Source organism: Triturus cristatus, chromosome 7 (assembly GCF_964204655.1).
Source record: "Triturus cristatus chromosome 7, aTriCri1.1, whole genome shotgun sequence".
NCBI lineage: Eukaryota > Metazoa > Chordata > Amphibia > Caudata > Salamandridae > Triturus > Triturus cristatus.
Genome location: NC_140590.1, coordinates 573,939,504 through 573,953,446, shown reverse-complemented (window position 1 = coordinate 573,953,446; position 13,943 = coordinate 573,939,504). Strand labels below are relative to the sequence as shown.

The 13,943-nt window shown below is 47.7% G+C and overlaps 1 protein-coding gene across 13 annotated transcripts in view; it reads right to left on the bottom strand.

Annotated features, from left to right (window-relative positions):
• Nucleotides 1-13,943, bottom strand: part of SPATA20 (spermatogenesis associated 20) — a 2,191,885-nt gene that overhangs the window by 1,300,792 nt on the left and 877,150 nt on the right. For all 13 annotated transcript variants that reach the window (XM_085617132.1, XM_085617125.1, XM_085617126.1 and 10 more), the window contains one exon: nucleotides 13,166-13,240. In XM_085617132.1, the coding sequence (XP_085473258.1) occupies nucleotides 13,166-13,240 (75 nt within the window). The remainder of the gene's footprint in view (nucleotides 1-13,165; nucleotides 13,241-13,943) is intronic.

Below are 13,943 nucleotides of genomic sequence, written 5' to 3'. Positions count from 1 at the left end.
TCTGCGGGCTGCCAAAGGCTCGCTGACTGCAAGATTATCGCATCACCTGTGTGCGGGCTGCCAAATGCTCACAAACCCGAAGATTATCGCATCGCATGTTTGCGGGCCTCAAAGCGCTCGCTAACCAAAGATCATCGCATCAAGTTCATCGCTTAACGACATCGCACACGCAACAGGCTCGGCGCATCATCCTCCCTTCGCAGCAAGGATTTCATCGCATCGCCGGTTTAGCGTGTAGAAGTTTGTCGCTTTGTCCTGCACACAAATCAGCGCATCATCCTCCCTTGCGGCAAGGATTCAACGCATCGCTGGTTAGCGTAAAGAAACTCATCGCTACAACTCCTAGTGACATTTTGGTTGCTTTGCTACAGAATCCAGGTATTTTGTGAGTAAAAGGGTCGCAGAGACCACTGCCTTGAACTGAACTCCTCTTTGCACCCTTAGAACTATTTTTGCTGCCTTTCAAGAGTAACCCTATTTTCTAGTAGTGTGGATTTTTATTGTTATTGGTCTTGTGTTAAGTTTATATATAAAGATACTTATTTTTTATAACTACTTGTGTGGTGTCCCTTTGTAGTGTTCTCAACTGTGTTACTGTGTATGGTCATAAATGCTTCGCACACTGCCTCTGAGATAAGCCTAGCTGCTCGTGCTACGTTAGCACAGGGTTGAGCAGGGGTTATCAAAGGGTGTAGCCCACTTACTCTGACTTAGGAAGAAGGGTCCCTACTTGGACAGTGGCCAGCCATTGCCAACTAGAGACCTCCATTTCTAACAAAGACCCAACGCCCACGCGGTTTGATGGGGTCCCCAATCACCAGGTCGGTGATGTCGGTCTGGGATGGAGTGGCAATAGCAAAGAAATTTACAACTTATCCCTCCCCTTTGACTCCCCTGTTCAGTAACAGTGAGTTCACACCTGGCGTGTCCGACAAATCTTACAAAGCTTGGCGGGACACCTCCTGTTGATCCGTGGGGCACCTATTTGACCTTTCTGGAGTCCTCCCATTCACCCAAATGAAGCTGGAATACGGGATTCCCGAGTCTGAGCGGTTGGGGTATTGGCAACTCCGACATTGGGTACTTCAACCGAGAATGAAGGAACAGGGGGGCCGCCACATAACTAAATACAAAAAAAGGCTCATTACTAAGCTCACTGATAAGGGGCTGATCTCCGAAATGTACGACATGGTTAGACGCAACCCCCGTCGCAAACTTTGCCGAGCCAGAGGAGGTGGGGGAGAGAACTAGGGGGGGACTGTACACAGAAGGACTGGGAAGGGATTTATTGCAGGGCAAAACACACGGCCCGGAATGTGGCCAGTATAGAAACAGCTATGAAAATAGCCACATATTGGTACCTCACGCGCGCGCGATTGCATAGAGGTAATCCGCAAAGGAGCCCCACTTGCTGGCGAGGCTGTGACAGCGAGGGTACACTTTTACACATATTATGGGAATGCCCACTGCTGTCTAACTAATGGACCACGATCCTAGACCGGATAGATGAGCTGTTCGACACACAGATTCCGCGGCTTCCTTTCTATGTAGTTTTAGGTCTTCCTAACCAGATCACCTATCCACTTAAAAGCAGGAGAGGACGCCAAATGGGGCTGGCATTAGGGGCAGCGCTGCAAAACATCCTATCACATTGGGGTTCCCCTACACGTACAGATGGGCTCCAATGGCTCTGGTACATTCTGGGGATGGAGCGCATCTCAGCTCCTCTGAACAATTCCACCGCCTCCTTTCAGAAAATCTGGGGCCCATTCCTAACACTGCTCTCGTCAGAATTTCATGAGCTTACCCAACCCAAGTACCTAAGAGTGATACGTCTCTCAGACCTTTGGCAGGATTCACCCGCTGCACCTACCGATTAGCTGGCGCAGCTACAGATGCAGACATGGGATTGGATCAATGTGGTACAGAGGCTACAGGGTGGGGTGGGGGGGTTAGGGTTTTTGGTTTCCGACAGGGACAGAGTAGTACAAACTGCACTCCAATTTTGGCTCAGAATTTGCCTTTGTTGTTTCGCCTAATATAATGTCGCCATGCCAGATCCAGCTTGGCTGTAGAATGTATATCGCTCTATTTTGTGTTTTTAATCCGGCCCTTGTATGGTCTTTTGTTTGTGGAAAACTCAATAACAAAAACTTAAACTTGAGAAGTCCCAGAGATACCAAACTTGAGAAGTCTACTTCTTCACAATTGGGAATTACACTTATAAAGTGTAATAAGGTAGTCCCAATGTTATCCAGTTGAAGAGATAAGCCTTGCAGTAGTGAAAAATGTATGTAAGTTTTTCACTACCAGGACATGTAAAACTTGAAAGTACATTTCCTACTTATTAACTACACTGCACCCTGCCCTTGGGCTGTCCATGGCCTACCATAGGGGTGACTTACATGCATCAAAAAGGAAGGGTTGGGTTTGGCAAAAGAAATAACTTTGCGGGTCGACATGGCAGTTTGAACTGCACAAACAGGCGCTGCAACAGAAGGCCTAAGACATGTTAAAGAGGCTACTTACTTAGCCAGCACAATCAGTGCTGCAGGCCCACTAGTATCAATTAAATTACATGCGCTGGGCCCATGTAGTGCACTTTACAAGGGACTCATGAGTAAAATTAAATATGCCAATTGTGGATAACCCAATGTTACCACGTTTTAGGGAGAGAGCACAAGCACTTTAGTACTGGTGAGCAGTGGTAAAGTGAGTAGATTCCTAATGGCAGCAAAAGCTAAATTAGCAAAAACAGGAGGTCTGAAGGCAAAAAGTTAGGGGAAACCACACCAAGGATGCCAGGTCTAACATGTGTCTCCCCCGCTGAAAGCAGGAAGAACTACCCAACCCCTTCGGAGTTCTCTTCACTAAGGCGAAAGAATCTGGAGAGACCATCAGCACTGGTGTGGTCTGCTTCAGGACGGTGTTCCATTATAAAGCCAATTCCCTGTAGGGAGATGGACCACCTGAACAGTTTGGGATTGTCACCCCTCATCTGCTTTAACCATCTGAAATGGCTGTGATCTGTCAACCGGTAAGTGAGTACTAAACATGCATGGTCTTAGCTTCTTCAGTGCCCAGACCACAGCAAAGGCTTCCCTCTTTATTGCACTCTACCTTTGTTCCCAGGGAAGTAACCTCCTACTGATGAAGGCTACAGGTTGATCCAGGCCCTCTTTGTTTAGATTGAGAGCAGAGCCCCTATGCCATGCTCTGAGGCATCTGTCTGCACAATTAATTCTTGGGAGGAGTCAGGGGCCTTGAGCACAGGAGCTGTGCATATGCCCTTCTTCAGGGTGTCAAAGGCATTCTGGTACGCCTCTGTCCAGATGGCCTGCCGCGCTGCTTCTTGGAAGTTAGCGCTGTCAAGGGTGCAACAATGGTGCCATACCCTGTGGCAAATCTCTTGTAGTAGCTTGTGAGGCCTATCTGCCCCTTACTGGTGTTGATAGTCAGGCCTGCCCTCTGCAGAGCATCTCTGAGGTGGCACAGGTGGTCCTCCCAGCTAGAATTGAAGACCACAATGTTGCCAAGATAGGCGGCACTGCAGTTATCCAACCCAGCCAGCTTGGACCTGGTTGAACATCTGAAAGCCTGCAGGGGTGTTCTTCAACCCAAAGGGCATTACTAGAAACTGGAAGTGCCCTTTTGGGGTAGAGAACGGAGATCTCTCTTTGGCCTCCTCAGGCAAGGCAGTCTGTCTGTCTCCAGATGTTAAGTTGCTGAGGAACTTGGCAGCTCCTAGCCGATCTATGGGCTCATCAGCTGTAGGGGTGGGGCATGTGTCAGTCTTGGTGACAGCATTAAGCTCACGGTAGTACACACAGAACCTAATTTGAGGTGTGAAACCTAGAGGGGCAGCCTTGGGGACTAACACCACTGGGCTGGACCAAGGATGGTTTGAGGGCTCAATAACCCCTAATGCCAGCATCTTGGAGACTTTCTCCTTAATGCTGGCTCTCAGCTTGTCAGACAACCTGTAAAATGTATTTGTCACATGCATGCTGTTCCCAGTATCAATATCGTGCATACAACATGTAGTGAGTCCTGGGATAAGGGAGAATAGAGAGGCAAACTGCCCCAGCAACTGGCAGCAGAATCTCTCTTAATCTAGGGTCAATGTATGGGAGAGGATGACATTATCCACTGACCCATCCTGCTCCTTGGAAGGATGGAGGTTGAGGAGAGGTTCACTTTCCTCTTCTATCCTATCATCAGTAACTAGGAGAATGGTAAGCTCTGACCTCTCAAAGAGGGGCTTGAAGAGATTGACATGAAGGACCCCTAAACGATTCCTGGGAGTCTTAAGGTCCACCAAGTAGGTGATATGAATCTTGCACTCCTGCACCTCACCCAGACTAGCGGTCTTGCAGGGTCCTGGGCTCAATGAGCTACATTACCCACACTTTTTGACCAGGCTTAAATTCGACCAGAGTGGCAATCCGGTCATTATACTGTTTCATGTTCTCTGGCTAGCTTCCAGATACTCCTGTGCGTGTTTCCGGAAGTGCACTGTCTGTTTACAGAGTGCCAGCATGTAGCTGACCACATCCTTGGGGGCTCTACCGGGAGCTTGTCCCCAGCCCTTCTTCACTAAACTGAGATGTAGTCTCAAAGAGTTCCCATACAGAGTTCCAAGAAGCTAAAGTCATCCTCCTTCTGCAGTACCTGCCTGTAGGCAAACAAAAGGCATGGCTGGAGGACATCCAACTTCTGCCTCATGGATGCTGCCAGGCCCATAATCATGCCTTTTAGGGTCCTGTTGAACCTTTCAACAAGTCCACTGGTTTGTTGGTGATAAGAAGTGGAGAACTTGTAGATTATCCCACACTCTTTCCACATGACCTTCATGTACCCTGACATGAAGTTGGTACCCTGGTCAAATACTACCTCCTTGAGGAATCCCACACTGGTAAAGATCCCCATCAGGGCCCTGGCTACTGTGGGCGCGGTCACAGTCATTCAAGGGATAGCTTCTGGATACCAGTTGGCATGGTCCACCAAGACCAAGAGGAATCTGATGCCCTTGGCCGTTATGGGGTCCAGAGGCCCAACAATGATAAAGCCCACCCTTTCAAAGGGGGTGCCAACAATAGGTAAGGTTGCAGGGGGGCCTTGCAATTCCCACATGACTTGCCATTGGCCTGGCAGGTAGGACAGGACCTGCAAACCCCATCTGTGGCATTTCTCATCTAGGGCCAGTAAAAGTGAGTAATAAGCCTGTCAAAGGTCTTGTCATGCCTCAAATGACCTGCCAGGGGTACATCATGAGCCAGCTCCAGTAGGAAGGCCCTGAAGCTCTGAGGGACCACAAACATACAGGTTGCACAATGATTAGGAACCTTAGGCTTGCTATACAGGAGACCATTCTCCCAGTATATAAGTTGTTCACTAGAAGCATCACCAGCAGCCTGGGCCTCCGTCTGTAGACCTACAAGAATAGGACAATCCCTCTGCGCCTTGCAGAACCCCTCCCTGGTGAGACCCCCTTCCTGCTGCCCATTGGCCAGCTCAGGCAGGTTCCCCAGTTCGGCCACATTCTCTACTATAGGCCAATGGGGCATCCCCCTCATGGCCAGCCTCTTTCCGGACTGTGGGAGTCTCAGGAACAGGTTTTCCACACCCCTTGCCCTTTTAGCAGGCACCAGAGCCATTCTTCCAGGCTCCAGGTGCTTTCGACTATCCTTCTCAGACTGTCATGGAGAGTGTGGTCAGGCACACCCACTCAGGCAACCCTATCACCACCTCCTTCCATGCGGTATGCTCGAAGTCATTACAAAGCAGACAATCCACAGACATGGACGGATTTAAAGCTTCTCTCACTGAACCGGAGACCCCCCCATTCAAACGGAACCAGAGCCACTAGATAGTGACTCTAACGGTTATCAGCTGCAACAACTTGGTAGAATACATTAGGGGCTACCTGCTCTGAGGTCACCTGATGATATCTGACAGATTCATAACAACTTCCAAAGGGAGAAAAAGGGGGGGGGGGTCCTAGGGAGAATTTAAAGACCAAACCACAGATTTAATCCCCAATACAATTAATCACAACTACAATAGAATCTGGTGGTCTCAGAGAGAGGAGCAAAAAACAGGTTATTACAACAACTAAGATTGAAAACACCCAGCGTGTATCCAAAAATGAAATTAACCCAGAAAGAGTGTATAAAGAGAGGCAGCCTTCGCCAGATGATAGGATGTCCATCAACTACCAAGAGAGGTCACTGTCATCACTTGGATATCCTTCCTTCCTACCAGAACTCTTCCAGATCACTGAGAGAGATACTGTGGATCGGATTGCGATCAGGCTACATCAACCAACAACAGAAGGAAGTGCAAACAAGAAAGAAGAAAATTACTTGATTTGCTGTTATCTCCTTTAGAGAGTGGATATCGGTAGCTTGGGTGATGGAGAAGTCAGTGCAGTGCTAGTGAGTGAGATTAAAAATGGATGGTTCATTTCATTTTTGGATACACGCTGGGTGTTTTCAATCTTAGTTGCTGGGATAACCTGTTTTTTGCTCCTCTCTCTGAGACTACCAGATTTTATTGTAGTTGTGACATCTCACAGATGCCATGCTGGCTTGAGTGTTTCTGAGGGCCTCCACCCTCTGCCCATTGATGGTGACCCACTGCGTGTATTTCTTAGGGTTACTAGGCATGTGAGTAATCTGCACCATCTCTCTATCACCCAGGGACACTAGGGTAAACTCTTTGCTGTCCCCCACTCTATCTGGGACAATCTCCTCCCCAAGCACTACACCAGCCAACACCAGGGACTGCCCACCGGTGGGGACTGTGCCTGCTTGGGACACTTGTCATCCCCCCTGAAGTGCCCTTCCTGCTGGCACTCATAGCACTGGGGAGTACCTTCCCTGCAGACCTACTGTCAAGGAACCATCTCTTTTTTTCCAGTTGGGGGATCTCCCACCTCCTTCTCATGCCTACCCTTGTGGTGATTTCCCCCTCCCCCACATACCTTCTTATGAACCCTGGTGCTGACTAAGCGGTCTGCCTCGTTAGCAAGCTCCCTGGGGTCAGAGAGCTTACTGTCAATCAAGTGTTGGCACAGATCTGAAAAACGAACACTGAACATGTGCTCCTTTGCAATCAAATTGTACAGCCCCTGATAACTTTTTACTTCACTGCCCTTCACCCAACCATTCAGTGCCTTGCAAAAATAATCAACACAATCCACCAAGGTCTGTTGGCAGTTTCTGACTGTCCCTGAAATATTGCCTATGCATTTTTAGGGTCAATCCATATTTCCTGATAAGAGCCTCTTTCATGGGGATACCTCATCATGTCCTCCTTCTCCAGGGGCAATAGGGTGTCCCTCCCCTCGCTAGGGATATGCCTCCACAGACTAGTCCCCCAATCCTCCTCAGAGATTCTGCTTATTAAAACGGCAATCTCATAAGCCTCAAACCACTTATCAATATCGTTTCCCACAGCAAAGTCAGGCCCCAGACCTTTAGGAATGTGGACTCTCTTGTCTACAGAGGGCACTGAAGAAATGCTGCCAGCTCCAACTTGAGCTTTCTTTTTTCCCTTCTGTCCTCCAAATACTCTGGGATCAGGCCCCAGGATGATGCACTATTCCCTGCCCGGGGAGGAATCTCCAATCCTGGAAGTATGTTGCCCACCTTCTCAACAGGTTGCAGTCCAAAACCCTCCTGCGGGGCTTGCTACAATTCCTACTCATCCTCCAACTCTTCCTCCTCATTATCTGTTGGGGTCTGGTGGGCCTCTGCCCATGCCAGCAAGGACTTTTGGATCTCTTCCTTTTTAGTGCTCCTTTCCAACCCCCCTCTCCTGACAAAACTCCTTGAGTTGGACCACGGTGTAGCCAGCTCAAACTCCATCTTTACAGGTGGGTTCACGGACACATTAGCCAGCTAGAGTAAAAATACGTTTGGAAAAAGCATTAAGGCCAATCTGGGAGAACTGACTAAAATGTGTCTTTGATATGGAATAGCAGTGTATACCAAATTACTGTATGGCATTGCACAAACACAAATCTTATCCGCACCGTTGATCACAAATGTTCGAAACTGGGTTCTGGTTGACTGGGGTGTGAGCCCTGGTCAAGCCGTAACTTCATTCATAGGCAGGGTAAGGCCCCAATAATCCCCAAATTAACCTGTGCTCACTATATGGTAGCTTGGCACAGAGTAGTAGGGCTTAACTTGAGGAATATGTGTTAAGTATTTGTGCAACACTTCAAAAGGTAAAAACTGTGACAACACCACACAAGAAGATCCCACAACAATAAAGAATATGTTAAGAAAGGAAACAAGAACAAAACAACAAAATCCAATAAGTAGAATTTGAGTTGTGAATTTTTAAAGAATAAACGGTAAAATAAAACTTAGAAGCAATAAGCGCTTTCTGGGCATATCTGGTTGCGCTGGATAGGGACAAAATCAGAAGTTTAGGCGGACAGTGATGGAGTAGGGGTCGGATACAGGGACCCAGTGAGGTCCACTGAACAAAAGTATCTTAATTCTAACTACGTCAACGTTAAGGATGCGTGTGGAAAACGAGGCAATGCAACGGTGCTGATCTACGCAGTTGCTGTGATGCACTGTTCCTGCTCCGCACAGCAGCGGCGATGCCTCGGCTCCAATCACGGCGTGCTGTATTGCAGAGGCAGGCATCGTCGTCGAGGCTGCCACCTATGGAGATACGAGGACTTTGTGCCGGGACCCTGCACAGTGGGGGTTCCGAAGGCAATGCGTAGGGTCCGGTCCACGCAGCAGTAGCGATGCGTCGGCTTTGATCCATGCAGCAGGGGCAATGCGCGGGTTCTGAGCCATGCAACAGCGGCAATGTGTCAGTTCGATAAAAGATGCTTCAGTTCTGCTGAAGCAAGTAACTTAGGGCCACTTCCAAGAGTTCAGGACTTGGATGACACCACTTGGCGGGGCAGACTCACACATGGCAGAGTCCAGATGCAGACGCAAGGTGGCTGGAAGTCTGCTTTGTCCCCGAGACTGCAAATCAGGAGGCCAGCCAACTAGCCCTTGGAGTCACTCTAGTTTCTGGTTTCTAGTGATACAGGTCCAGTCCTTCTCACTCAGGCAAGAAGGCACAGCATAGCAGGAGTCCAGGAGAGTAGCAGTCCAGCAGAGTGGCAGTTCTTTCAGCAGCACAGCAGTCCTTTTTCCTAGCAGAGTATCCACAAGTCCAGAAGTGTACTTAAGTGGTGGTGTCTAAGGTCCAGTTATTATACCCAGTGGCACCTCTGAAGTGGGGAGATTTGAAGAGATGCATTTGAAGTGCACAGATGCCTTCACTTCTTGCCCTGGCTCCAGACTCACTACAGGGGGGTAAGCAGCCCTTTGCGTGGGGACAGGACACAGCCTATTCAGTTGTAAGTGAGGCTGAGTCCATCTCTCCCCTCCCAGGATGGCCCATCAGGTCACACCTAAGCTCCTGTTGTGTTTGGCTGTCTAGGGGAAATACACAAAGTCCAGCTGTCACCCTCCCATGACATGTGATCAGGGACAGGCAACAGGCACCAAATGGCTAAAGCAAGAAAATGCCAATGTTCTAAAAGTGACATTTTCAGAATCGCGATTTAAAATACGACTTCCCCATAAGTTTGGATTTTAAATTGTGAGTCTAGAGACACCAAACTTGAAAAGTTAATCTCTTCACAATTGGGAATTACACTTATACAATATAATAAGGTAATCCCAATCTTATCCTATGGGAGAGATAGGCCTTGCAGTAGTGAGAAACTAGTTTTTCACTACCAGGACATGAAAAAACTTAAAAGTATATGTCCTTTTTAAACACACCCTGCCCTTGGGTTGTCCAGGGCCTACACTAGGGGTGACTTATATGTATTAAAAAGGAAGGTTTGGGCCTGACAAGAGGTCGACATGGCAGTTAAAACTGCACACACAGGCTCTGCAGCGGCAGGCCCTAGACAGGTTAAAAGGGTTACTTTAGTGGGTGGCACAATCAGTGCTGAAGACCCACTAGTAACATTTAATTTACAGGCCCTTTGCACATGTAGTGCAGTTTACAAGGGACTTATAAATAAATTCAATATGAGAATTTTGGATAAGCCAATGTTACCACATTTTAGGGAGACAGCACAAGCACTTTAGCACTTATCATCAGTGGTAAAGTGTGCAGAATTCTAAGTCAGCAAAAACAGAAGGTCTGACAGTAAAAAGTTAGGGGAAACCACACCAAGGATTCCAGGTCTAACAATCCCAATGATGTCAATAGGCTTGTCTTTAACAGAAAGTGGTCCGTGACTAACTGTGTCGAGCCTGCCTTCAATTACCTCAGAAAATAGGCAGCGAACACTGGCATCACCTTTGCGAACTGCAATTTCCAAAAGGAGTACAACAAAATAAAAGTGCTCAAGGCCGACCTTGAACCACATGTGTCATGAGTGGGCCTGCAGGGAAGGGATGTGAAAATAAGCATCCTGCAAGTTCAGCACCACCATCCAGTCTCCAGGATCCATGGCTGAGAGAACCTCACCCTGAAGTAGCGGGAATAGCACCCAGACCCTACTTCCTAAGCTGGCAACCTCTCTATGGTTCTTTCGGCCAAAAGAGGCAGCACATCCTGGCACAAAACAGACAAAGTCCTCTGAGGAGTGGTCCAATGTAGGGGCCAGGAGCAGTGGGTTGAAACGAAATGGCAGGCCATAGCTCTATTGGATAACCTGTAGGAGCCATCTGTCAAATGTAATGTGTTGACACCCCTGCAGAAAGTGGCTGATCCTGCTTCCTTCAGGAAGGCTGTGTGCTGTTAAAGGCGCACTGAAGAGGTTTTTAAATGGTGGTCGGAAGAATGAAGGATTGGGATGAACTCTGCTCCTGATGGCAGGTTGTTGTCTTTTGGGCTCACAGCCTTAACATCAAAAGGGCTGGGAAGTCTTATATGAGGTGGAGCCTGTTGTTGTCACTATGCCATGCCCTGCCAGCAGAACATATGCTTACCAAATGTATCCCGCTGCTGTGACTCACTGGCAGGGAGAGCAGTTAGGAAGGTAGTCTACCGGTGGACGCCTGTACCACCATACTTTCAGGGTTTGGATAATGAGTTAAGAAATCCGGGTCATCTGGAGCAGGTCTACGGAGCAACTTGTCAGTTGAATAGCGACCAGAACATGGTTTAGCCCAAGTGCCCAACAGTGTGTCAGTGAGGGCGTCACTGAAGGGCAAAAAAGGTCTGCCAGTGCCTAGCCAGGCTGCAAGATCTTTGGTAAAATATTTGATTTTACCTCCATAATGGGGAGGTGGAGATAAGGACATCACTAGCCCTCCTAATCACAGTGGCAAAAGAAGTACCCCCTTCTGTTGCTGGCCCTGGGGGGCCACCAACCCAGGGTTGGGTGAGGTATACAGCCCACTGAAATTCTATTTGTGCATGTACTAGCTGTTGTTGTACGGTGAGGCAAATTCCTCCCCATTACCACCACTATTGTCTCCACATGGTTGACTCTGATCAGAGTCCAAACCAAAAAGTTGGTATAATGTCTGTTCATAGTTGCGTGGTAGTGGAATTGTGTCTGAGTCTGATTAATCCAATTTAGGCTGCAGTACATCAAGATCTGGAAGTGGCCTCAGTCAAGGCCGTGATGAAACCTGCTTGAAGTCAGACACCACAATGGGTTGCGTTTCCTCGTCCAACCCCGGTGCCTTCAGTGCCGCCATCGATAGTCAATGAGCCGGAGCAGATTTCAGATCTGGTCCAGACACTGGTATGGGACTCGAAGAAGGTTTGATTGGCTCAGACAGCACAGAGGGTGAACCCACCAGTGATAACCTGACTTGGGGTCCCTGCGGATCATTGGGGTCTGAAGGGTGACTTGAGGGAAATTAAGCATGTCAAGCACGTACAGCATGGCCTCCCAAAAGGCTTTCACCTGCTGCAACATGGCCAACTGACCCAGGAACTTGGGTGCATAGGATTAAGGATGGAATTGACTTTTTGATGGAATGACAGTGAAACCTAAAGGCACAGTGACACCCACGTGCCTTCTCTGGAGAACGAGAGCGATGGGAAGCAGTCAAATCCCATGTGGAATTCTAATGTTTCATCTTTGACGTACCTAAAGACTTTGACCAGGAGGAAGATTTGCTTCAGAACAACTTCAGGAGTGGGAGCAAGTCTGTGATCTCGACTCGGAGTGGGAATGGTGCAGAACCTTTTTTTCTGTGCATATTTATATAGCGCGAACTCGACCCAAAGGTATTGGAGCGCTTTACATGAGCACCGTATTTACCTTACACATTCAGGCACGGGAGATTAAGTGATTTGCCCAGAATCACAGGATGTGGACGCGACCTCGAGGCTCGAACCCTGGTTTCCTGCACCAAAGTCGGCAGTTTAAGCCGACGGACCACATCCTCTGCCTTTTGGTGCTTCACCATGTAGAGCTTCACTTCATGTTCTTGGATGGCCTCTGGATTCATCGGGTCGCAACAGTAGGAGGCCTTGGAGTCATGTGTCCAGATGCACACCTCCTGGGGGTCTTTCATTGTTCATACAAGGTTAAAACCATGTCATTTTAGGAAGGGACATGTCACTTCCTAAAATGACATGGTAAGGGCAAGGGGCCCACTAAAATATTTTGAGAATATCTTTTCACAAATTGATGGAATAAGCGGAGCTCCGGATCCGCATCTGAAGGCACGGAGAGAAAGAAACTGACATTAGAGCTCATGGGTGGCACTTGGACTCCGAAACTGACGAGCAGAGTCGCGTACAACAGAGTCGATGGGTAGTCGTACTTTGAGACTTACCAGGGAGCAGGAGCACGGTTTTTGAGTTTTATGAACTACGCCTAGTGAAATTCACGAGGTGAGGAATCTGTGGTTAGAAATATACATCTGAAAAAACACCTCATTCTCATAGTCAATGTTTTCAAAAGCCCATTTCAGAGCTCTTTCGGCCACTAGTGGCAAGACCCCCAAAGTTGTCAATCTGGGACACAGAAAAGATTGAGGCATTTCATTTGACCTCTGCCCATGTCTAAGAGTCTTTGACAGATTCTGGCAATATTTCAAAAGAGAAGTGGGCTTTATCTGGGCTTTCAAGACATCAACAAATATTTAAAGTCTTTTTTAGAAATGCCTCTTGTGGTGTTACAGCACCAAAAGGTGAAACTACAATGATGGCTTACCTCATTAGTCAAGTCCCTGGAGACGTAGTTTAGGATGTCCATGGCCACATCTGCAAATAATTCGTCGCCAGTAATCTGTTCAAACACAGAAAATCGTGGTTTCTTTTATTGTAGCAATAAATAAAAAAGTGACAATAACAGGTAATGATTAATAACTGACACCAGAATCACATCTGCTGGCTCACATATTAGAGCTTGTAACACTAAACTGTAGAGCAGTTACATCGAAATCGTAAGTTTATGGTAATGACGCTGGTTGGCTATCTCAGTCAGACTGTCAAGAGTGCACACGTCCCATAAAGGCTATTTATCTAGAATGCATAGTTTGCTTCCTTGCATCAAACTTTTATCATCAAAGTTTTAGTCAAAGGATTCATGAATATGGAATGCTTTAGGGCAGCGTGGAAACATTGTTGGAACACTTCATACATCTACTTTAACAAAGTTTTATTCTTTGACGTGCATAGGGTTCTGTCTTCGGAAAGGAGCTCTGGTCCAAGGGAATAATGAGCTACTGCTAGCAAAGTAATCTCACAACACAGTGCACTCAGGTCCTAATTTATGGATTTACATGAAACCCAAACCAAAAGCAGTCCAAGATCAGCAAATGCACCTACAGTCCCCATCTAGGGGTTTTGGAGGTTGGCTGTGAAACACAGGGTTGATCATGTCGTTATGCAATTGAACGCTGGCTGCTCACAACTGCTCCTACAAAACAGTCGTGTTTACAGTTTACAGACACCAACAGCAGTAACTCTAAAAAGATAGGAGCCAGGTT